At 38.8% G+C, this 26,699-nt stretch overlaps 1 protein-coding gene across 1 annotated transcript; it reads left to right on the forward strand.

The window, feature by feature from the left end:
• The first annotated feature begins 1,908 nt into the window (after positions 1 to 1,908).
• On the forward strand, positions 1,909 to 25,879 carry BDKRB2 (bradykinin receptor B2). The gene is made up of 3 exons (XM_048948169.1): positions 1,909 to 3,302; positions 9,448 to 9,571; positions 22,939 to 25,879. The coding sequence occupies exon 3, from the start codon at positions 22,941 to 22,943 to the stop codon at positions 24,084 to 24,086; it is 1,146 nt and encodes a 381-aa protein (XP_048804126.1). The 5' UTR covers positions 1,909 to 3,302; positions 9,448 to 9,571; positions 22,939 to 22,940; the 3' UTR covers positions 24,087 to 25,879.
• Positions 25,880 to 26,699: the final 820 nt, after the last annotated feature.

Here is a 26,699-nt window from a genome sequence, read left to right on the forward strand (position 1 = left end):
TGCTACAGCCCATATGGAAAGGAAAAGCAGACTCCCTTGCTTTCTTCATTTACTCCATTATCATTTGCTTGGTATCATACAATGCAGATTCAAACCCAGGCTATTCAGCTGAGAGTAGTTTTACTGCTAAGATAACACCCCAGCATTCAAGTCCTTCTACGGTTTTCCATAGAGGTAGGTTGAAATCACTTCTACTACTTCCAAAGATGAACGCTGCCCTCCTCACAGAGCTGAAGAGGTATGGTTCTGACTGTATCCTTTAAAATACCACACTCAGCAAAACCAGTTTTCAAACAAGAGATTGGGTGCGTTTTCCCCTTATTTCTACAACTAACATTGCTTCTCTGTCAATATTTTATCTGTAGCCAACCTTCATCTTATTAGAAGATTCTCAAACCTCACTCCCTTACAACCACTCAGTAGCTCACACAGCTTCTAAATGCTAACAAATCAATATCCTTTATGATATAAGACACAAGAACTTCGCGACAGGGAAAAAGCCATTTCTACATGAACAAGAGAAATAAAGTTTTAAAATAAGCACATATTCTTTGAAAAGTCAGAAATACAGAGGAGACCAAAAGAAAAAGAGTTCGTATTCCAGAAAAATGCAGCTAACCAAAAGGGGTGAATGCTTCCACCAAAATACAAACAAAACAACTACTGCTCAGTGATTACACAAAAATCTTACTAACGATGAAGAACAGTCCAGATACAATTTATCTTAGAGCATCAGATTTAGACAAGGGTAAGGAAATAAAGCATAACAAGATAACGAAGATAGCTAAGTCTCTCTAGTTATTATTTTAATCGTTAAGTCTTGGGTAAGACAGGAAGTTTTTACAGGAAGCAAATACACATACATAGCTGCAAGAAAAAAACTGTTCTAAGATCCTGACCTACATGCACACATAACTTTTAATATTCCCTGAGAGCAATGGAAGATCTGAGCATAGTTTCTCCCACCTGCCTGAAAAAGGACACAAGTCCTCTATTCTAAGGAATTCCTGATCAAGTACCAGTAACCAAAGCTGTAATTCCTTAACAGAAACAGAGAATTACTGCCCTCTTCCAAACCCAAAGATACAAAGACAACCAAACTGTTAGCAGTATAGCCAGAAATAAAGAAAAAACACTCTTAGAAAAGGGCAACATAAGCAGTAAAGTCACTAAGCAAGACTTCCTCTCAGAGAAAGTACTTAAAATAGGCCTAAATAACAAATTAACTAATTTTCTCATCATATTCATTTACTCACCGTTTGTTGTTTAAGTTAGTGGAGGGAACATTCAGCTATCCTCTCTCCCAATTTCCTAGCAAAATGCTAACCAAGCAATAATGCTCACAGGTAACCAAGTTCAAGCTGATTAGAGCTTTCACAATTACAAGTTATGACTCTCAGCTGTGGCCTGTTGCAGCCTTTCAGTTACCCTCTGGAAAACAAGAAAATGGTGGGATAGGAAAGGAGAAATCTTCATCATCTGAGTTCATGCTGTTCCAACTTTATGTTAAGACACTTGAAGATTTCACATTTTATCTCCTTAACAGCTGCAGACAAAGCCCTGCTCATGTTCTTATCACTTCCTCACACCCAGTCACGATTCTTCCTTTGCAGAGCTTAGCCCCACTGAAGCCCTTGAAAAGAACAAGAGTATTTGTTTCCCCTTTCAGAAGTAAGTGTTGGTAGCCAACGAGCTACCGGCAGCACCTGCTTCAGCCTCATGGAGAGGGTAGAATTCCCCACACCTGCTCCTCAAAAGGCCACCTGCATTCTCCAGGTTTAGCAGAGTAGATCTCTCCACAGCTGGGGTTCATTATGCTGCTACAAATGAGCTTGCCAAATCCTTCTTATGAGCAAATAAAAGATATTTTAAAAACAAAGCAGGAGTTTGCAGTACTACAGTTGCAAGAGTAAGTTGAAGCTATGTTCAAGGAAAAAAGAATAAGGAAGAAACTCTGAAGTATGGTTCTAAAATTTTTATTCAAGATTTAAAGTTAAAACTTGATGAGGAATTCAGGATGAAGACCTTGAGACCTTGGAAGATTTGAGTTTGGGGATTTTATGATCAAGCTAAAACTATTTCAAGGGAAACGGAGATAGAGCAGAAGACATGGCTAATAAGAAAGCACGACTCAACTTTCAGCAGTAAAGAAAGAAAATGTATTACTTGTATTAGAACAGCTTCGGAAAAAAGAAAAGGGAAATAAATGGAAATCAAAGCATTTAGTCCTGCTGGGAGAAGTATGGGCGTTATTCTAAAACAATAAATGAAGAAGTGGAGAGTAGGGGCCAAATACTTTGATAGATAAAATTGATCACAAAATAGACCACATAGGCTATAATTAGCTGTGAGTTTTTTTCTTGAATCATTTACTTTCAGAATTAGTAATATGTGTGAAACAGAGGGAGCAGACTGTTCTCTGTTAATTTTTCCTCTGAATGAAGATGTATTCTTTGTATGAAATTCTGCAACCATGGCTGCCATTTCAGGCTTCAGTTTAATTATATAAATAGAAGAAAAACAGCTATGCCTCTAACAAACACAGAAAAATCAGCTCTGCTGTGATCTCAAATTCAGAATAAAAGACACTGTCAAAGGAAAAAGACTCTTCTCTCTGTGTATGACTCTGTTTCCTACAGATGTTTCTTCCAAAGTTTAGGAAAAATTCTGGTAATCCTTAAAACTTTAAATGGTACTTGGAATTTCTATTCCCAGCTGAGTACAAATAGAGATTTCTGCTGAGGAAGAGCAATGCTTTTTGTTTTTGAGAAATATAAACACTAAATTTCTTCCCATGAAAAAGAAGAATGTAAGATCACAAATGTTATTTTCAGTATTAAAGATTTGAATCTTGCAAGAAACTAGCTTGTTTAGCTCTTGGTTAAGTCTATCAGCAGTTAAAAATAAAATACACCGTCACCTGAAATCAGGATTGAGGTTGTTTTTGTGTATGCTCACACACGTACATGTTTGAGGCTCTTTGCAAACAAACATGGCTGTTTCATACACACTCTGTGGGACGTCATTACTTCAATTTGATTTGTACTGTTTACCACCCCTAGTCAAATACAAGTGGTCTCATGCTGGTTACAGCAAACAAGCTGCACTCCTGAAATGAAATATAGTACAGCAGAAAGTCCAGGAATATGATGTCATTAACAGAGGGATGAGTCTGCTCTGTTCAGGGAGGGGCAGAAAATCAGAAGTTACATTCATTCATACAACAGACGGAGCATGGCTGCTCGCTGAGAAGTGTTGCACTCACTTGTTTGTACTTCCTCAGTAGCAAATTTGCAGTCAAGGTACGTGCTTTCACTTCTTTTTCATACGAAAAGTTGTCATTATTTAAATTCAGTAGTTCGTTACCTTTTCGAAGCTGCTTCTTGAATTCTTAATATGTTTCTAGCTTAATTAGAAAAGAACTGGCATTATTAACATTCCAGGAACAGAGGAAGAAAATAATTACCACTGATGCAGCGTGCTAGGTTGGCAGATTTTGCAGAGGTGAAACATTTACAGGAAAAAAAAGCTTTATTTCAGTGTGCTCAGGATGCCAAAGACACAGGGACTGTCGGGTATGGGCTACGTGAGGAAAATGATCTGTCTGGAGGGCAGTCAGTGTGTTCCATTTGTTTTAGCTATGAAAGAACAGAAAGTACAAGCAGCTAACTTCATTTTCAGCTGAGAACTTACCTAACAAGAACCAGGGAAAAGGCACTGACAATTCTTCCTGTGTGCCCTCAGTGTTTTCTCACTGTTTATTGTTTTGATTATCAACTTTGTGCCACAGTGTGGATTTGCTTATACCTTATGCTGCTGACCTGTCTCATCTGTACTGACTGAATGGCAAAGACTAAACCTTCTGAGTTGCTTCTTGTGTAACAAAGAAAAGTTTCAGTTCACCTTTGAACAACTTTATTGATTTACTTCTGATATTTATATTAAAATGAAAAAATGAAAAAAATACAGTGAAAGTAAGATTTATAAGACGCTTATAAAAATAAACAGCTTAGAACTGGAATTGTAATTAGAATGGGATAAAAAAAGGACCAAATGTTGAAATATATGCTATTCATTTTCCATTACTCAGTATTATAAGCAGTAGGCTGTGTATAGTAACGGTAATAACAAAATAGTTGTGCAGCCAAAATAGTTCAAAGTTTGTCATTAGAATCCTTGGTTTTGATACGTTGTGTGTAATCATACAGATGCCATCTGCTAAGATTTGAATGTGTTTTTATCTTTAGCAGTTGTATATATTTTCTTAGAGAAGCTTGAACAGAGCTAGAAAATAGTATATTTCTTTTTATAGCAGAATCTCTAAATCTGAATTATCAGGATATTGTGTAATATCTGTCATACGGTTACAACCTTTTCTGCTTTTTTTTTTCCTGGAAATTCACTGAGGAATTCTCATTGAAGAGAAGCATCTTTACACTTCAGAATCATTCAGAAACTTCTAAATGTATCTGTCTTTTCAGTCTGAAGAGAACAAACATAAAGAGAAGAGATAAGTGTACCTAAGTTAATAAAGATGATGGGATAGCCAGAGCAGAGACATCTCCAGAACACTTCTGTCAGGTTTTCCACTGAGCCCTGTACATGCTAGAACAAGATTAAGTGAGTAAGTCAGAGTTACCTGAACATTTTGTTCTGCCAACCCAACAGAAAAGCCCAGCCTTTCCTCTTGAGTTAGAGCTTCCCAAATTAAGGATATCATATCTACTCTAGGAAAAAAAAATCTCAGAGCTGTATTCTCAGAGCAAGTGTTACCACGTTTAAAGTTCTTTTCCAGATAGAAAACAAGACGAATTGGGAAGAATTTTAGCCTGTTAGTTATCAAGAAGCTAAAATTAAGTGCTTAGGAACAGGCAGTTTTAGATAACGTATTTCTTCCTGGAAAGAAGGAGGCAAAAGGCTTTTAGAAACCCAAACCCCACTGTTTTCATGGTAGAAAAAGTAGGAATAAAAAAGGAAGAGTAGGAAAAAAAAATCTTACTGCAAATCCAGGAATAATGAATAGAGTTTTGCTTTCAAAACAAATACATTCCATCCCTGTAACCAAGTCAGCCATAAATGTACACCTGAGCTCATTAGCAATGTTAATCAATATGAAATTTAAAAGAGAAAGAGAGAGAATAAATATCTTCTGTCAAAATGCCACTTAAAACCTGATTTTTCTTTAAAAGCTATGCATAAGCCAGGCTTGTTCTTTTCTCACCAATAGTTTTTAGAACCCTTCCTCCACTCTTGGATTTCCCCTGCCTTATCTAAACATTGGTCTCTCTTCCTTCTCTCATACTTCAAATTTAACACACGCACACATGAAACGTGTGCTCCTGCTCAGCAGATGTGAGACTGCTAACAAACAGGGCCTCAGAGTGGAGGCAGAAGCCGTTCTTAGCCGATGCTCTACAGCTGGTGTGACTTTGGGTGCAGATGCCTGAAGCTTCCAGCTTCTCCTTGCACAATGGATCTGCAGTGCAGTTGCTTTTCTGTTTCTTCTCCTTGTGCTGTTGTACAGCGTTTCTGATCAGGGAAAGATTAAACAAGTGACTTTTCTTGAAGTGAATCTATTTCCTGAGCTGGTGATACCGTTTCAGTTCTTGTGACATCTGCAAAAGAGTCACAACCTACAGGACTAGATTGGTAACAGCAGTGGGGCAGACTAGGGAGAGGTGAGGCAGTAATGCTTTAAAGTGACATTGCCACATATATCTTTACCTTTTGAGAACAGAAAGCTAGATGAACCCCTCTCCTAGCACAGCTAAGGAAGAAGACATGCCTTGGTGAGCATTGCATAGAGAAGGGGTTTGGTTTGTCCAATAGAGACTGGTCTGAAATCACAATGACCAAATAGAAAAGTATGAGCTAGCAGTATGTGCTTGCTGCGTTGAAAGCCAATTGTATCCTGGGCATATCAAAACAGGGGTGGTAGAAAGGCAAAGGAGGGGATTGTCTCCCACTCTGCCCATGTGAAGACCTGTCTGGAGTACTGTGTCCAGGCCTGGGGCCCCCAGCACAAAGAAAACATGGAGTTCTTGCTGTAGGTCCAGAGGACAGCCACAAGGATGATCAAAGGGCTGGAGAACCTCTCTTGTGTAAAAACTTTGAAAAGTTGGACTTAATTAGTTTGGAGAAGAAAAGGCTCCAAGGAGACTTCATTGCAGCCTTCCAGTACTTGAAGAGAGCATATAATTAGGAAAGACTGACTTTTTACAAGAACAGAAGGAATGGTTTTAAACTGAAAGTGGGGAGATTTAGGTTAGTTGTTAGAAATAAAATTGTTACACAGAGGATTGAGGCAGTGGCACAGGATGACCAGAGAGGCTGTGGGTGTCCCATCTCCAGAGTTGTTCAGGACCAGGCTGGATGGAGCCCTGGGCCCTGATCTGGTGGAGAGCAGCCAGCCCGTGGCAAGGGGTGGAATTGAATTGTCTTTGATATCCCTTCCAACCTATTCCATTTGCTAATTCTATGACATGGTACAGGCTCAGAGTACAGTTTCACACCAAACCCTGTTCAAACTGGAGCCCCCTGATCCAGCTCCCCATTAAGGGCTCCTGTAAGGGAAGAAGTGAGAACTCCAAATCAGTATTGGAGGGAGGAGAGGGCATCTCTGTGGTGTGGCAGCCTGGAGGCGGTGGGTACAACCACAGCAAGAAAACACAGAAGATAAGCAATGCAACAAGAACACAAAATACAGACACTGCAGGCTGCTGTCTTCCCACAAAGTTACACCTGCTAGCTATCACCACCACCACCAGGGGTGATACACCATTCACTTAGAAGCAGTACTACCATAGTGAGGCTGAAGAACACTGACCCTGGTTTAGTACCTCACTGCAAGCCCTAGACAGCAGAGAACAGACACAAGGGAACAGAGACCATAAAGAAAAGGAAAAATAATACAAGGAACAAAGTTGCCTACTGAAAGCAAGCTGTCTCCATTCTGATGATAAGCAGCCCTCTGATAAGAGCATTCAGAAATTGTGGAAAATCTGATCCATTATAAACTGCTTCAGGACTCTGCAAATATGCTGAAGTGGTGGATTTTACTTCTTTTTGCTGCTGTGCTATACTTACCTCCCCTGTATATCAACTCTTCAGATTGATTCAGCAGCTCTGGGCTTGTCTTTGTGATATCTGCAAATAATGAGGAACTTCCAGGTTTGCAGACCCTCCAGTGCTAAGCCTTGCACACTCAGGTATGCCAGCGTGATGAGGGTGTTGCAAACAAGCCAGGCTTCAAGCTCTTGTTTTACCAGAGAGTGGAGCTTCCTAAATGCAGAAATCCATTTCTCACACTCATTATCTGCAATAAACTCAGCAATAAGGAGAGCAAGCTGTGGTTAGAGCTCAAGGTCATTTTGATATTAACAGGATCTACATGTGCATGCACAGAGGCAGAATTGGCTATAGCGGGTTTTCCTCCTGCAGTCTTCCTGCAAGTTATTTGGGAGCTGCATTCCCATGACCCTGGAAGGGCTTTTTTCCTTCCTTGCAGCTGTATGATCTGCCAGCTGATTACTCAAAAGACTGCTGCTCTGGGGTCACAGGGCACGAAGGTTGGGCACTAAACTGCTTGCAGACACCAGGCAGGCCAGTAAGCTAGGAGCAGTTCTTCAGGTCTCCTGAGCTTTGCTGCAAGCAGCTGTGAGGCTTTCATAATTCAAAGGTGGGACCTGATCCTTAAATACAGAATCACAGAATATCCCAAGTTTGAGGGACCCACAAGGATCATTGAATCCAACTCCTGGCTCCATGCAGAAGGATGGAAATATTGAAAACGTTGTCACTAAGTTTGGCTCTTATATTCTCCAGCACTCTTTCCCTAAAATGGGTTATATTCTTCACTCTTTCACATTTGGCTTCTGCTTAGACTATAGGCTCTTTGAGGCAAAACCTGCCTGTATTCTTGCAGGGCTCTTGCACATTGATTACCACTGAAGCACCAGGTCCCAGTTTAACACAGACAGGATGGTAATAGCATCATCCTACAGGTTTTGCGCTGCCTGCCCCTTCCAGAACTGGGCACTGAAAATCACAAACCATTTTTCCCAAAGTAAACAGCAAAGCAGCAGGCAAATGGTTTGTGGAACTAAAAGTGATCATTAAATCTTTGTTTTTTTGTGGGAATGTTCTCTCTTTTCTCTCTATGCAATCATGGAAATATAGATAAACACATGCACAGAGGTTATTAGCATTTTGTCAGAGAAGTAAAATGCATGCTCCTCTACAAAATCACTATACCCACCCAGCTCTCCTGTACACATTTCCATGCCATCCTCTGAGATGGGGCAACGCATCTCAGACTTTCTGACTCCAACACTTAGTTCCTGGTCCCCACATTTTAACTTGCTGCAAAAAATTATATATATATTGTCATTCATTTGTGATGTGTCCATCTATTATGATTAACACTTATATGTTTGTTTATTTTTTCTCCTTTGCTTAGGCAAGTATTATATTTTATTTATTATAGTTAATGCTGAAATATCCAAGTAATGAGAATCTGGGAGTAACCCTCATGAGCAGATTAATGAATAAAAACTCTTATCTTCTTAAAAACCATTCTTGATAGAGATTTACAGCAAGTAAAAGAATTATATAATGAAAAAAACCTACTGGCAGTTTACTGAAGAAGGGTGCTGGTTTAAAATTTGAGAGCTTCTTAAATAGTGCTTTAGTTAGTTAGTTTGTTTGTTTTCTTGGTGAGCTGCAAGTTCATTTTCAAAGTGATGCTATTCCAGCCTGGTTAAGCCTACATAACAAATCTGACAAGTAGGCAAATTGTGAATGGAGGGGATATTATTCACACTAGATCTGAATTTATAACAAACATGCTTGTAAAAACACAGGTAGAGACATGTTGCATGAGGTATGGATTGCGTGCTCTCACATTCTACTTACATCATTTCTCTAAGAAACCCTTTTTTTCATTCAAAAGTCTTCTCATAGCCAAGAAATTCCAGCCAGCTGGCTCAGCAAGAGAAGTGTTTCCCAGAATTAAAAGGAAGGAGAAGTAACAAAGTGGAGTCAGTTTCGGGAAGGTGTTTCCTGCAATATTTTGGAAATGTCAGTCTTTTTCAGAAATGCAAGACAGCAATTTGTTTCCTTCCATAATAGACTTGGTCTACCAGTTGGCATCCAAACCATGAACATGATCTTGTGCAAGACACTGGGAATTTCATTCTTCTGCACTTGTAAAAAAAACCCAGGTATTATAAAATTTTGAATAGAAATCCCAGGTAAAAACTCTTATTAATTTGGTGTATATTTGACTCAAGCAGAAATTCTTATTCATTCATTTTTTGCTTTCAAGCCCTTTTCTCTCTTGAGAGATTAAGCCCCTATTTCCCTTCTCGCCTTCTTTCCAGTGTTCCTTACTTCCAATTAGTAATATTTCTCCAGTGTTTTCTTTAACAGTGTTATGTTCTCTTCCAGAACTCGCATCCCCTCATTTCCTCTCCATCTGTTCCTGGCCTGCCACGAGACTTTTCTGCCTGCTGCAGAGAGCTGCTGCATGCCACAGAGAGCTTTATATGCTACAGTGTCTGCAAAATTGGAGGTACCTGAGTTCAAACGGGATGGGATTAACTTAAATTAGAATATTTTTCAAAATTAACTAAGCTGGTCAGAAGGTAGAAATTCTGTTTCACATAGAAGTTGGGAGGGGCAAAAGGAAGAAATTCCCATCTGGAATGAAAGGATCTTGAATTTTTTTTGTAGCAGCAAGAAACCAAAGCATGTGCACTTGTTCAGGGGAAATCTGTCTAGGAATGGGCACCACAGAATTAAGAATTTTGAATGAGGCATCTTCCTTCTAAAGCAAGCTCCTGGTGGATACTGTAGTTAGTTGGCCACTTTCATTCTCAGTGTTTTTTTTTTGGAGCTGCTTCACTTTGTAAAGACAATAATTTGGATGGCCACAGAGCTCAGGTCTTATGATGAGCCATGAGCTACTTGTCTGTGTATCTCCTTCATTGTTCAGAATCAGAAACTACATCTCTAAAATCTTTCCTGTTATTTTTCCCAACTCACTTGTGGAAAAAAAAAAAAAAATTCTTTAATTTTTTTTTTCTCAAGAAAAAATTTGGTTGTCCTTTTAATAGAAAAAGGAAATTTGCCTCCTCTGACATGTAGTAGAACATTTCATACAGAGCTGCAGTAAAGGATGAGGTATGGAAAGATGTGATCCATTAATTTTACCACTGTACAGACAGGATAGTACCTCTGATCTCATGTCATACTACATAACTGCCCAGTGACAACCCAACACCATTTGACTGCACAAGCTTAGAAGGATCTCTCTCTTTTGCTAGCTGTGGGTACGAGAATTCTCTGAAGGGGCTGTGGTATGTATTCAAAAAAGAACCTTTCAAACAAAATCCTCACTACGTTTTTGTGTTGGCACTCATAATATCAAAAGAGCAGATAGACAAATCTTGGCAATCACCGGTGCTCAAAAACTGTGGTCACAGAGTGAAAGATTTTCTTTATCAGATTCCAGAAAGTCTCTGACATCTCCTGCTGCTAACAACAGAGGGCAATAAATTAGCACTCAGTTTAATTTCAGAACACTGGCAAAGAATGAAAAGGCAAAAATAAGATCATAATCTAAACGCTCGTTGTTGTATACTGGTGTTGTACATCACACCAGTTCTCAGCTGAAGAAGTATCCTGAGCCTTGCAGATCACACAGTGTTGAAAAACACATGACTGCTTGTACAATCTAGTTAATCACCAAATACTTATCAACATTTATTTGAATGCTTCGTTCTGCATTTCATAGAAATATGATGCACTTCCACATAAAAATTGCCATTGGTGTTCTGCTATGTTTTCAGCAGGAAAACAAACTATGTTTGGGTGTGTAACAATTTTATCAGTGCTGACTTTCAAAATAACTGCAATGTAGTGTGAGTTTCACTATAGTTATTCTGTCCCTCTCACATACACACATATTTTAAGTATATATATAGTTTTGAGCTTTCCTCTGCGATGTACTCAATGTGGTAATTTATATCCTGTTATCTAAAAACTTACTTTTTCCAATTGCAAATGCCTCGTACATTGGCTAAGGCAGGAACAGAGACAAAAAAAATAATATGAAATAACTGCCACGGCTGCTCAGGTAACAGCAGAGGTGGGCAAGTTTGACCCAGGAAGAGCAAGACAAAATGACTTTCTGAAGTTTATCACCGAATTGAAAAAAACAGAGTTCTTTCAGTTCTTTCTTTTTACAGAGTTCTTTCTCCTTGACAAGGGAACTGTCTGATGCTTGGTTCGCAGAGAATACAAAATGGAAAAGAAAATCAACCATTATATAGTTAATCATACTTTCCAGCCTATTCTGTAGTCTGAGCCCAATTTGATGTTTGGAAACTCTACCTTTATTGGATGAGGATGTCCATATATTGTATGCTTTTTTGGGAGACATTAAGTGAACCAAAGACATTTTGTTATTTCTAGCTTCTAGAAAAGACATATACTGAGTGCAATACCTTCAGATATCTGCATGCTCAGACCCCACAGCATGCTGGTGAGGATAACTGTCTGTATCTGATGATGAAATCTTAGTTGCAGCAGCGCAGTGTGTTGTAAAAATGTAGTAAAGCCTGATCAACTCAAGAGTAAAATCTACTGGAGATACTTAGCCTTTTCTCGAAAGTCATAGCTGTGAGAGTCATTTGTGAAAACGTGCAGAAAATGCTGCATTATTGCAAATGCCATTAGTAACTATGTAAACATAATTGTAATTGGAGGCACTGGAGGCAAATCTGCTTTTTTGCCTAAATGGCTGTTAAAATGTTCTCTAGAAGCTAGAAGCAAAGTACTTTCAGGGCACAGAGCCATTCATTTGAAAGGCAAATCTCAACATTAAATAGTGCACAAAGGAAGCAGCATGAATAAACATTATTTGGCCATTAGATCTTCACATTTTACCTAGTCACAAGAACTTAGAGCCGATACCCAGGAAAAAGAGCTGTTAGGAGAAAGGAATGGTTAAACAGGGCCAAAGAGGTGTGGTAGCAGTAATGTAGACTTGAAGAGGACATTCACATGCTCATCAATGAGGGAGCCTGAAGTGGACTTTCCTAAGCTGCTGAGCAACACTTCTGTGCCTCCACTACAGCAAAGCAAGTAAAGGAGAATCAGTTGCTTCACCTTCCTGGAAGCAAAAATACTTCAGAATTTACAGTTTTTTTCCTCTTATTATTCCACCTCTGTTGCTGCATTCATAATGTCCAGTGCTTTCTTCAGGATATTCCCACTGTACATGGTAGAGAAGATACCAAGAAATTTATGCAACTTGTTATGCTTCGTCAGAGTTTTCCTGTTTTTCAGCCAAGTAAAAATAAGTATATGAAGGCAGGTTTGGTTTATTTTTCCTGTTATTTTGCCCATATGTACCTTTTTTTTCCAGAGAAATCACATAAAAGTAAAAACAAAAACCTTTGCCTCTAGCTCATCTGCTTTAACTGTTGCCAAGGTACCGCAGAGCTTTATACAGCATTCCTAGTGTCCCAAAAGACAAGCAGCAGGAATTTTCTTTCAAAACAAGACTAATCCAAAGTCCAATACACTGAGAACCACATCAAACTTACTCATTTCAAATACAGAAAACTATTTTTCAGATTTTAAGTATATTTTGTTGTTAAGCATAACTTTATGTTTCAATCATTTTTTCCACAAGAAATCAGCAGCTTCTCTTTTTCAGCTCTTAAAACCTGAACTGTTTTAACAGGCTAATTCCCAGGAGACTTTTCCTTCTCTTCTTTTGCTGTAATTTTGCATCTTATAGCCAGAATGCTCTATTTTATAGTCCCTATAATGCTCTGCTTAGCCTCAAAATTTGCCACTTTGTAGTAATATCATATGGCAAAGGTCACCAGCAGTGTCTGGAGTTATTTCAAGAACTCCAAGGTATCTTGCATGGCTCCAGAAGCACACATTTCTCAGAGGCCCTATCTCATATTCATTCCAAAATACCTGTACTCAAGCACTTGAATGGCCTCCCAAACACTTGCTGTTCTGCTGCTGTTCTTCAAAATAACTAATTTTTTTTATCTTATGTATCTCCAGTGCTATATTGACTTAATGTCTTTCCTAAAGTCTTACAAATCTCCCCTTCTCTACACTTCTCCCTATGATCACCTAAAGAGATAAGGGAAGGCAAATAAATATCTGAAAGGCAAATTTAACAGTACATACTTTAATACTCCACAGATAACACACATTTGAAACAGGACTCTAACAGTCCACTGCATCACAAAACAGCCCATAAAAAGATGTGAGTGGGCACACATCAGCCCACAGCATCACCCCTCAACCTAGGCATCCAGGCTCCCTTCTACCCTCACTGTAAACCCTGTCAGTTAAAGTCAGCTTATCTCTACTTACTTTCCTGACTTTGAAGAGCCATAGCTCTGTCCTGATATTAGCAAAAAGCTTCTTTAGCAAAAGCCAGTTCATATGTTACTTTCCACAAAATGTCCATAGCTTCCTAAGGATGCTTAGTGAGCTTTACTTTTTTGACATTCTGCTTCTGTTTGTTGGCTAAATTCAAATGGAAATTCAATTATTAGTACAAGAAGCACAAGCTAAGAATCTTAGGATAATCCAAGTTGGAAGGCATCAAGGAAGTCTAACTTCTTGCCATAGTCTGGGCCAGTCGTGTGGTAAGATCATGTTACTCAAGGTTTCATCCTTTTGTATTTTAAAACTTCTGAGGATGATAAAGTTAAAACTGAGTAATGGCTGGAGAATCTTGAAGATCTTGTTCTTTTGATTTAGGCCAGATTGTAATGTTAGAAATGACAATTTCTCATTTCAGATTAAATAAAACTATAGTAACAAAAAAGTACTTTCAGAATGGCAGCAACTTCAAACTAAGGTGCCATTTGAGTCATTTGGAGCACATTCTACTTTTAGTAGAACCATTTCTAAAATAGGTAATAACAAATCAGGGGATGAACACCACCACTATCTCTAGACCAAATCTATGTAACCCTAACCCAAATCTACATAGATTTCATAGCGAGATTGGCCCTTTTCCATACACAGTTACCCACTGCCCACTGATTCAGTTCAGATTTTCCTCTTCCTACACGCTCTTATAGAAGTCCAGCCATTTTGTTCTGCCATTCACTATCTCAGTTGTAGTTATTTTACACACAGATACCATATTCTATCAGAATTATTGGACTTATTGAATAGGATTTAGAAAGCACTGAAAAATAACATCCCAAGTTATTTGGAGATGAAAAGTATGGGATTTTTCAGGAAAAGCATAATATAAAAATACTAGTATTGTGACTCCTTTTAAGATATCAATTTGGAAAAAGTAATATGTAAAGTGCTTTATCACACTGGATTGGGCTTCTGTTCTTACCACATCTTTCTTTAGTTGATTACAACAGCAAGTACTGAAAGTGTGTGCCTTCCCATCCCACCCATGGGAAAGAATAAAAGCCTCTTTAGACCCATTGTTATTGAGATAATTGCTTTAACAGAATACATATTTTTCCTTTTTTATCTAACATAATTGACCCTTAATGGTAACTGCAGTATAATGGCTGCTGTTCATGGTGTGCTTCAAGTTTACACACTGGAGATTCTCTAAACTCCTCTTTTAAGAAGTAAAAACTTCATTTTTTGTTCATTGCCTTAATTTTCTGACAAACTGGGGACTTGATTCTCATTAAAAGGCCTTTCCTTCTACAAGGTTATTTTTTGTCCCAGTCAAGTTCCTCAATCTGGTTCAACAGAAGCCTCATAAAACTGAATAGTAACTGTGAGAGTAGCTATAGGGTGGAAAGGAACAGCAGAGGAGAATGAAGAACAGGAACTGCTGTGCCAGCATTGCCACAGGAAGTATCTGCTGATCTACAGTATCATGTGAGCTAAAGCCAAGTAAAGATTACTTTATACAAAGAGTGGAAATTAGAAATGAGTCATTGAGACGGTAAATGGAGAGAATAAATATCTTCATTGTGAGACTGAAGGTAAGAAACATTTTAAGAATTATTCAGGTGCTCCTTCTGCCTCTCCAAAATAACGAATACATTCTCAGTAAAGCAGAGTTAAAAAGGATATTCTGAGTAACTTTCAGAGTACATTTCACAGTGGCCACATAATTATACATTTTTTATATTTGGACAAGGACACAACTCAAATGCTTGCTAAGACCTATGAGAGGGAAACAACCAATCCCATTGCTCTTTGTCTGGACGGAAACAAGAAAGGTAATACACTGGGGACAGATGACAAGGATGATTTTTGTAACAGTGAAAGTTGAGAAAAAAGTTGAGTGAGCAGCTTTGAAAATAAGCCTAAAAGAGAAAGAACAGAAATCATAAAGAAAATGTCTTTCCCATGTTTTTGTGAACAACAAATTCCAAAAATAAGGCAGAATCACAAATCACAGAAGATGGCCTTGATGTTATGACACGTCTTTCAGTTCTTGCCAAAAAGCTTCTGTTTACGCTATCCCATCAACTGTTCTTGAGGCCTACTGGACCTGCAGGCGTGAAGATAAAGGATATGCATTGAAGTTGTTATGTCATAACCCCATAATTAATTGAGAAACAATAAAAATCTCTTTCCCCTGAAAAATTGTCCTGGAATGAAACCCTCTAAATGTGTTAAAATGAAACTTACATATCTTTGGCTGGCAAACATTTATGATCTGTCAGATGGTCTCAAATGAGGCAGTTAGCTGCATGCTAACCAGCACCATGCTGCAAAAAACCACCCTTACTTACAGCATCTTTTAAACTCTCATTTCAGTAACAGTAGATCTGTCAGGCAGGTGCCTTTTTTTCTTCTTATGGCTCTGACAGCTCCTCTGTCGCATTTATTGTAGTTTTTATAGCAGCATGAAGAAGCATGGCTCCTAGATTACTGGGCACCACTAAGGGACAGTTGGCTTCCCAAGCTGTCTTTAGGGATATTTAGTTGGACAAATCCTCACAAAAAATAAATAGGATTGGAACAGCCTCAGGTCTGCACAGGATCAGAGATTTAGACTGGAAACTGTGTCAGGCCTTGGGTGTTTTGCTGTTTCTTTCTGCAGCTGATCTTTCTTCTAATAAAGCGCATCACAAAAGTCTCATATTTCAGAAGTGAGCAAATGCCCTTCTCAATTTGCAGCCACTCAAAACTATTTTTTTTCCTCCCAGATTTTCTGTTCTTCTGTACCATAGTCACCTAGTTGTGTATAAAGCTACACGTACATATGACGAGCCACCTACTGGCAGTGCCTAAATCAGATAAACCCAAAATACTGTTATGGATGATTCCACACATACTTCAGTGTGGATTTCAGCTGGATGCTCTATCCAGCCTTCACAAAGCCTTTGTTCTGAGTCTGTATTGCTGAAATGAATTTTGGGTCTGGATACCTAATTCCCAGGCACATATACCACCAAATAGGTGTGTGACAGCGAGAGAGAGTCATTTCAGAGGCATAAATTGATTCTATGTAATCACACAAAAATAAGTAATAAAACTTTACTGAAACAGCTTATAAGAGTTCTGAAATTGAGTAATCATCAGTATTATACCACTTTATTTCAGGGAACACAATCTGGATGCATGAATAGACTTCTGCAATAGCTTTTGTCCACAAAATGAAACATGCTGTTTCATTTTAATTGAATACTCTTTCTCTAAGTTCAGTGCATGTATTCCATTAACTTAATATGGGAAGAAAAATGAGTATCAGCCATATGCTTCTAAAAAATAAGAAAGAAAAAAAGAAAAAGACTCCTAATGTTATGGTTTTGGTGTAATGATTCCAGGCTGCCTGTCATCTTCCCTGAATGTCCTGCCTGCACGAACTCCTGCACCGTGCCCTTCCTGACACACCACACCCTGTTTGCCTGTCCTGTTTGCCCATCCTGTTTGCCTGAACCATTCTATCGTTTTTGAAAGGTCACGGAGAACAGGAGAGGTGCCTGAGGATCAGAGGAAAGCCAAAGTCACTGCAGTCTTCAAAAAGGGCAAGAAGGATGAGCTGGGAAACTACAGGCTAGCCAGCCTCACCTCCATCCTTGAGAATGTGATGGAGCAGCTTATTCTGGATGTCATCACCAAGCAAATGGAAGAGAAGAAGGGTATCAGGAGTAGTCAGCATGGATTCACAAGGGGTAGCTGGTAGCTTTCTGTGACATCATGATCAGCTGGGTAGATGAGGGAAGAACAGTGGATGTTGTGTACCTTGATGTCAGCAAGACTTTAGACACTGTCTCCATACATCCTCATGGGTAAGCTCAGGAAATGTGGGATAGACAACTCGACCGTGGACTGAGAACTGACTGACTGGCATAGTTCAGAGAGCTGTGATCAGCAGCAGAGAGTTTAGTTGGAGGTCTGTAGCTAGTGGTGTTCCCCAGGGGTTGGTGCTGGGTTCAGTCTTGTACATCAATATCTTCATCAGTGATCTGCATGAAGAGACAAAGTGCAGCCTTAGCAATTTTGCAGATGATTCTAAACTGGGAGGAGTGGCTGAGTGCATCCGGCAGGTTGAAGGAGGTGATCTTCCCCCTCTACTAAGCCTGTACGTCTGAAGTACTGTGTCCAGTTCTGTGCTCCTCGTTTCAAGAAAAGACAGGGAACCTCTGGAGAGAGTCCAGTGGAGGGCCACGAAGATGATGATGGGCCTGATGCATCTCCCTTATGAGGAAAGACTGAGAGGCCTGGAGAAGAGCAGACTGAGAGAGGACATTATCAATGTTTATAAGTATCTAAAGGTCAGGAGCTGCAGGGTCAGACTAGATGTTCCCCAGAGATCACTTCCAACAACTACAATTCTGTGATTCTGTGAAGATGCTGGCAACAAAACTCTCCTGCTGTATTTGCATTTTAAACAGACAGAAGGAATAAATCAATAAGCCAGTTTCAACTTCTTACCACTGATTTGATTTTTTTTTTAGTTTTTTTAAAGCTTTTGTGTAGACTTACGTCCTTCTTTATGTAATACAAAGATAAAAAGCAGCAACTTGTGTATAAGATGACTTAATTTTGTTTCTCTAAGCAAACAAAACATAAAAAATAATATTTATATTTCAGCCTTTTCCAGTTTTAAAAATATGTGGTATCACTATCATTTATGTTGATGCTAATAAATAAGACCAAGAATAACTAAGACCTCAATCCAAGTGCCTGGATATATATAAACACTGAACAAAACAGTTCTTGAGCTGGGCAGCACAGAATGTGGTGATTAGAGAGTTTATTCTATCATCTAGGGGGAGGGAATGTTCAAAGGTTTGCTTTGAATAAAATTGAATCAAACCTCCCTTCATCTTTCTGGTGGATTAGAAGCCTTACACTGCTCAGAGAAATAGGCATGTCTTAAGAGGCAGAGCGTGGACACAGTATGACACAGTGGGAGAGTGGTGTAGTGGCTCCTTGCACTTATTCCAAAGTGACACGACAATGGTTAGCTAACCCTGATCCCAAAAAGAAGAGGAAAGGAGAAATTTTTCATGTCTGTGAAAAGCTGACAAACTATAAACCCAGGACAACAGCAACAGGACAACAAGAAGCATTCAGGGTGAAGACATTGGTAGAAATATAATTGCAAGGATGCTCAGGTCCTTGTTTAGTTTTAAGCTGTATCTACAATTGCTTATGGGCAAAATAAGGGCTGTTTATTGTAGGAGACCATAAATTAGAAATGGAAGTGTGGAGGCCTGCAGTGACTCATTTCAGCCCTAAGATCCTAGGTGATGTCATTTATGGACAATTTGATCATACCAGGATGTGGCTATAATTTACAAATAAGAGAAAGCGTAAACTTTCAGAACCTGAAATATTACATCATGCTTGTAATTCCAGTACTTTTGTAATCGGAAATATTGCCATGGGCTAAATAGTCTTGCCTCAAGGAATGTTTATGCTATTTTTTTTTTGTCAGTGTAATTCAAACATCTCATCATTAATTTGGATACCAAGAAGAAAAAGTTCATAAACTAACAAACAGTGAGTATTCTGCCTAAATTTAAGACTGATAGTCCTCTTCCCCCCTTATTGGTCACCAATACCCTTGCTTACATAATAGTTTACACTTAGTTTCCCAATCCTTGAGAAACAAGCAGCCAAGAAGGTTGAGGTCATATGGCAACAGTTTCTATCTTCTGCTTTATCCTGTGCTCTTGCAGATTATTTTTCACTGTATCTCAGCACGTGAGCAAATACTTAGCATAGTATAATAAAAGTTTAACGCCACTTTCAGAGATACCCAAATCTGATTGTGAAAAACTTTCACTTGATGCAGCATGGGCATTTCTCCATTTGGAGAAGAAAATGTCTCAGCTTTCCTGGAACTCATTCATATCCATTAGCACTATTAACTGAGTTCTGAGATATTTCCCCCTGCATTTGCATTCCTTATTTTGCAGCTCTTGATCTTTAGAGGGTTTATAATCATGCTTCATCATATTCTACATGTCCTCCTTCAGACCATCCATAGGCTCTAGCATGTACAGCAATAACGTGGAGATCTTACATCCTCACCTAATACTCATCTCAAGGATTCCTGGACTCTGTGCCTTATCTTTGAATTTCTGCTCCTCTTTCACATCTCTTCTGGCATGCTTCCGCCACGATGGTACATACAAGTCTATCCTTGATTAGTAGAAGAATCCACCAGGTTTACAGGCAAAGATAAGAAGTGTCAATGATTGTTCACAGCTTTCAGAGCTTTCAAATCATGGCATTTGTGACTGCCACCTTTTGGAGTCCTTCTCCCCTTATCTGTAAACGATCCAGGACCACAGCAATTACAGTATATTACCCTCTTCTTCTCAATCTCTGTGTGAGTGTACTTTATTTGCAGCATTGGCTGGATCATGCCATTGCTCAACATATGACTGCAATAGCCAACACCATAGCCCTGCTCCACTGCTCAGGACAGTGTTGTGGGCTGGGTGCCATCAGCCATCAGCACAGGCAAGGCAAGGCATGGCTGTCTGCCACACAAGCCATGCTGCAGCCTCCAACTGCCAAAACCTTGCCACTTATGCCCAATACCACTAGCAAAAAAAAATAATTCTGGAACAACAAAAAACAATGACTGACAATGTTTTTATCTGACTATAAAGGATGAAGTATCCCATAATAAGAGCTGAACTTCAGCAGGAACAAATTCAAGCCACTACAGCAGTTCTTCATAATCGGTAATAGTAAATTGCTTCAGCTAGACAGTTTACGTCAAAATCATCAGATAAAATCAGTCCAAGATGAGACATTAAAACTGCTTTGCATTGTGCACACAGTGTCTTTGTGAGGGGTTTACACTTATTTTCACTGGCCTGAGATAAGACTATGGCAAATCAATCTCTTTTCTAAATTGTGGTTGCATAAATCATAACATATTCAGTAAGCACATGGTTTACATGACTTTCCCGTGCTGCAGAGAATAGCCCCAGGCAATTGTTTAAATAGGACATGTAATGATGATTAGCAAATTTTACACCGTTTACACCGTCATTTCTAACAATGTTTTACACTAGGGCCTGAGCTAAGGACCAAGGAGACAGATAAGCCAGGAGCCACACAGCATGAGCCTTGGTCACATTCTAACTAGGTCCTGAAGTCTGTTCCTAGACCACAGCAATGTCACAGAAGTAACTTATTTTAAACAATTCTCGGTCTTTCTACAGCACAATCATTTAAAAGGTGAATTAAAGGAAAGATATCATCAACCAGTGGGCAGTTTTTGTGCTTCCGTTTGCTGTAAAATTAATTCCTGGTTCTCCCTTTCCTATTAGTCATAATTATGAGAAAGAGGCATAGAAATTGCCAACAGTATCATAGCCTTTATAACTTTGAATTACTAATGAATGCCTTATTATGTATCTGCAGATACTCAACCTCAAAGAATTCCATAGTGCACTTAATTCTTGCTGCTGCCTGCTCCCGGCAGAAACAACAGCTTCTGCTTACAGCATCGCCCAACAGAACTTCTGTTCTCAGATGACCTTCTGTTGGTCCATTAGCATTTTACTTCCTAAACACTGTTAGAGCATGAAGTGCCAGTAAAAAGGGCTACAAAGAGGGTGAAAGTTCTAGAGGGCAAGATGTGTAAAAAGCGGCTGCGGCCCCTTGGTTTGTTCAACCTGGAGCAGAGGGGGCTGTGAGGAAGCTTATGGCAGCCTGCAGCTCCTCCCAGGGACTGGCAGAGCAGTGCTGTGCTTTGCTCTATGTGACAGCAACAGGGTCAGAGGGAACTGCGTGGAGCTGTGGCAGGGGAGGGGCAGCTGGGAGTGTTGTTTCATCGCTAAATGTTCTCAGTCTCACTTGTTTTATCCAGTTGACCTATACTGCCTGACACTTGTGTTGTAAATTTTATGGCAGAGAGTTTTTGTTATACTTAATGCAGTCTTGATCTTTGCATTTGATTCCCAAGCACTACAGTACTTAATTAAAATGAATACGCAAAATACAGTCATCATTTTTCAGCAGTTCTTCATCTTAGAGCTGAATGTCAACGTGCATACTTAGCATTGACTTTTACCAACCAGCTAGTGCGGTAACCAGAACATGAATGAGAACTTTATCCTTCCAGGAATTACAGATGTTTTTCACTGCCAAGTTACCAGATGAGTCAGAAAAATGTTTTAGTTAAAAATACATCTGAAAAGCTTCCAATGAAACCACAATGTTATCAGAGGTATTTTAAAGACCTGGAATAAAACAAACAATATTGCTGTCACCTAGTTCAGATAACTATGCATACAGGCCTGGATTCTTATATTTGGGCATTCAGTCTCAGGAACATAGGAATAATTGCCACAGCTAACATTTTAACAGTGCCAAGTGGAATCTGGACATTCAACTGTTTGATGCTAGTGACATATTTAAACACGTACTGAGATTTATGTCCTTAAATAACTCCCTGTAAGACCCTATGCTGTTCTGAATGTTTACAATACAGCACCTGGTTTTCACATTCTGCTCTTACAACTCAAATTAACTCACTGGAGCTTCACTGCAGACAGGTAATAGAATCAGAATATCCCAAGTTAAAAGGGATCCATAAGGATCAAGTCCAACTCCTAAGGTCTTTGCTTAGATGATGGCCACTATCTTTGCCAATCTGTCAACCCACCTGCTATGGATCAATTAAACCTAGATTCCCTTCCAAAGGTTGTACCATTCATCTCTTCTGTGACTTGAAGGAGATGGTAACACAAGTACAGAAATGTGCAGGTGATTCCAGTGAATTGACAAAACCACACTGCTTCCAAATACTAATCCTCACTCCTGCAGCATTCTCAGTGCAAACTAGACCTGCAAACTAAATTGCTGTGAGAGGAGATTTTGACAAAAATAAGGAGCTGTGTGGAGAGGAAACAGTATTGAATTCCATCAGTTCTAGTTTTACAGAAGGAAGAAAATGTTGAGAGACATGCCACAAGACTGTGAGCTTTTCAGCTGAAAGCATGAGTCTCACAGTGATGCATCTTCCTTTGGAAGACTATGAATATTGATACACAAAGATAAGAAAAGAAAGTAATCATTACTCTTATCAAAGAATTCAAAAGAAAAAGAAAAAAAAAAAAAAAAAAAGGAAGACAAGGAAAACAAAACAAGCTTGCTGTTTTATTTTATTCACTTACTTGTGAACAAAGGCCAGCAAATGTTCTTTGCCAGCTTCAGTTAACCTGCTTATTACAGTGATGGCTGTTGCTTTGCACCCTTAAAATTGTTCCACACATGCGGTCCATGGCAGTTTACTCTGTGAAACCCTCTGCAAGCAAGCAAGGTGACTACAGAAAAGCAACCCAGAGAATCCTAAGTATGTTTGATGCTGTTTTTGTTTAAGACAGTGGGAAAAGCAGAGCCAGCTTTTCTTCTTGTCTTTTGCAGCAATGAGCTACCAGTCTCATTTTACCTTTTTTTTTTTCTTTTTTCTCTGCACAGAAATGGTTACCATCACACCTGAAAACATTGTGCAACTTTACAATGTTGTGGCCACACAGGAGTTTACAATCAGTCCAGCAGATTTCCACAATAATTCAAGTGTGCATCAAATGAATGAATATGAATGTATTAATCCAGATGCATGGAAATGGCTACAGACTTATCAGCCTGGATTCCTTTGGATTATGTTTATTCTGGGAACAATAGAAAATGCCTTTGTCCTTATTGTCCTGTGCTTCCACAAGAGTCGCTGCTCTGTGGCTGAAATTTACCTAGCAAATATGGCATTTGCTGATCTAATGTTTGTCTGTTCTTTACCTTTCTGGGCCATTAATATTTCTAATAATTTTCAGTGGACTTTTGGCCTGTTCCTCTGTAAAGCTGTCAACACAATCAGCTACATGAACTCTTACTCTAGCATTTATTTTCTGACGTTAGTGAGCATCGATCGCTATCTGGCCTTGGTAAAAACCATGTCTCTGGGACGGATGCGGCGAACAGCCTGTGCCAAGTGGAACAGCTTTATAATCTGGGTGTGTGCACTGTTCATATGCTCACCTACAATGGTGTTCCGAAACTTACAGTATTTCGAAGAGTACAACATCACAGCCTGCTTTCTTGATTATCCAAACCCCTACTGGCGCCCTGCAAACAATTGCCTGCTGAATACTGTGGGCTTCATGATCCCACTCTGTGTAATTACCTATTGCACTACTCAGATCACCAAGGCCTTACGAAGCAATAAGTTACAAAAACTCAAGTTAATCCAGACAGAGAGGAAAGCCACCTTGCTGGTCCTTGCTGTGCTCTTGCTGTTTGTCATTTGCTGGCTTCCATTCCAGATCAGCACCTTCATCGACACAGTCTGCTACCTAGCAGGGAATTTGAAATGCCTTGAAGAAATCAATGATATTGTGACCCAGATGGCAATGTACTGCGCCTATAGCAACAGTTGCTTGAACCCAGTCCTGTACGTTATTGTTGGGAAACACTTCCAGAAGAAGGCAGTGGAATTCTACAAGGACTTGATCCCACAAAGGTGCAGAAAATCACAGTCTGTGAAGACAGAAAACTCCCTGGACACTTTACGAACTTCCATTTCAAGTGAATATCTAAGGAAAAAATCTGTTTTGCCATTATCACAATAGCACAGTTCATAATGGAAAAAAAAACCACTTTTGATATATCAGTCTCCACTAATATGCATCTGCTATGAGTCAGCAGAATGAACACGTAGCAACATTCATCATTTGAGGGAAAGCAATGGTTTGATCTTAAAATCAAACCCAATACAGTGAATTACTTCTAATATTACTGGTCATTTTTCTAACTGAATCATTCTTTGTAGCATACTTACATTTTCATGGCTGAATTATAGTGTTTTGCATGTATCATTTGAAATGATTGTATTTCTGTGGAATATAAGTGTCAGAATGCACATAGAGTTCTCTGAATAGAGTCCCAGTCTGGAAGCTATTGTAAGGGCCATGCAACTACTTATGGTACCTGTACCCTTGGATAGAGTACATTTTTTGATAGGATGGAGTTGTATTTATGTAAGTTTAAATGAATCCATCAAGACTATTTTTGAAATGGATTTTCAAACATGGTCATCTTCTGGGCTTTTCTTTTCTCTATTTTGAAGTAATTTTATTTACTTGATTTACAAGCTGGGCCTTCTTGCAAATGCTGTGACTGCTGAGTGCTGATTTACTTCTGCCTGTATGTATGCATAGTTCAGAAAAGGCAGTGCAGTAAAGAAAGGAAGGCTGCAGCCAACCTCATGAAGGCAGTGGAGTTTTCTTTATAGCAGGAGAATCTTTACTCCTGCAATGAGGTAAAGCATTCACTATAGAGAGCTCTTTAGAGTTAATGTTATTCACATTTATACCTATCCTACAGATCAGAAACTTGTTTTTTAATATTCACAAAGCATAATTAATATTTGCAATATTATTTAATGGAAACAAATGCTCAGTGCAATGGGCACAATCTCACAAGAAGAAAAATATAGAGAAGAGCATCATCTCACTGCCTTAGAAAGATGACTGAAGCTAATAGGGGTCTTGAATGCTAGGAATACTCCAAATATGGCATTTTCCAGCTCTAATACTACCTAAATTTTATTTACGGAGTTAGTCTATCTGATTAAAATACAAAATAACAATTCATAAATTAGACAATTTAAAAATGAAAAAATTTTACACAGAAGAAGCTCAGTGTCCTTAATAGTCAGTAAGAACTTTTACTTCTAAGAACCTAGATCTCAAACCAAATTGGTGACGATCTAAAAGCTTCTGAAATCAACAGAGCCTTCCTGTTCCTTTCAAAGCACTTAAAGTTGGAATTTTAATTTAAGTGCTTAAAACTCTGAAGAAATAGAGTTTTGAGACATCAGTAAACTCAAAATGCTAATGTGTGACCTTTATTCATAAGAACAAGAACGGAGTAATAAAGTTCCATTCAAGCTAGGAAATCTGTATTAAATCTTCAAGTAACTAAACTAAAGAAACACTCTTGAAGTCTGTGAATGTGCTATATAAACTACAGGATTTAGATGGCTGCAGATAATTTATAAACAATTTCTATAGGTTTCATTTAAACACACGTTATAATTCTATGTTATAAATATTTCTACTGTTTGTTCTATATATTGTCCAAGATGCCTGTGATGAAACACTGCAAGTCTTACTGTTATCTCCAATGTTACCAGTATCGTCTTGTTCAGGAGCATGCTGTTCACACAACCGTTAAGTGAAACCATACAGAGGTTATGGGGACAATGGAAGAGAATTTTGAGTATTTGGTACTGACAAGTGAAATATGAAAATATTATGACATGTAAAGAATATGACATTAATTTAATGTAAATAAATAGATGTGTTATATTGCTATACAGTAAATACGTACAACAGAAAATAAACTACCTTAAGATATGAAATGTGATGGTGTTTTGTTCTCTAGCTTGAGTTCACTTACTTAGGAGGGACTTGTCAGAAGTGCAACTGTTACAGATATTTTCCTTCTTTCACTTCCTGTTGTACCAAGAGAAAGCAAGTTGAAAGAATAGAATTTTAGGTACTTTAAAATGTTTGGGTCAGTTTTCTTTTGGGTCAGCCCATTTCTGAATGGTGCTGAACACCCTCAATTGCTTTTGAAGTTAAAAGATTAATTCAGATATATAAAGATACTGAAATCCCTTCAGTAGCTCTTCTTTGCACCTTAGTAGCTCATTTTCTTGTGAAGCAGCAGATGCTCCTTTTTTTTCTGAGGACTTGGGGTACCCAAGAACCTGTAGGTGCCCTCCATAGCTGCCTACAGATGGGCTGCCTGCCTAAAGCCTTTACTCATCTATGAAAGCACAGATACCAACAGTATAAACAGATACAGATACACAGATATCAACAGGCAAAGTCTTTACATCAAGCTCTGCAGATTGTAGAATGCAATAGGCTGACTTCCAAGTCACTTACTTTCTAGAGCTATCACATATTGTCTAGTACTGGCATATACCACTTATATAGGTAATGAAGTAAAACCAGAGGAACAGCAACCGTATGAAAACTCAGCTGACATTTTAACAGAGTAGTTCAGTTGGAAGGGACTTTCAAAAACCACAAATTCCAACTACCTGACAACTTCAGGGGTAACCTCAACTTAAAACATTGTCTGAATGCCTCTGGACAACTGACAGGCATGGGGCGCTCCCCAGGAAGTGTGTTTGACCACGTTCACAATACAGAAATTTTTCCTAACGTCCA

Source organism: Lagopus muta, chromosome 6 (genome assembly GCF_023343835.1).
Source record: "Lagopus muta isolate bLagMut1 chromosome 6, bLagMut1 primary, whole genome shotgun sequence".
NCBI lineage: Eukaryota > Metazoa > Chordata > Aves > Galliformes > Phasianidae > Lagopus > Lagopus muta.

Excerpts from the sequence above, each read along its gene's own strand:
- BDKRB2 (XM_048948169.1), top strand. The coding sequence starts at position 22,941 with ATGGTTACCATCACACCTGAAAACATTGTGCAACTTTACAATGTTGTG.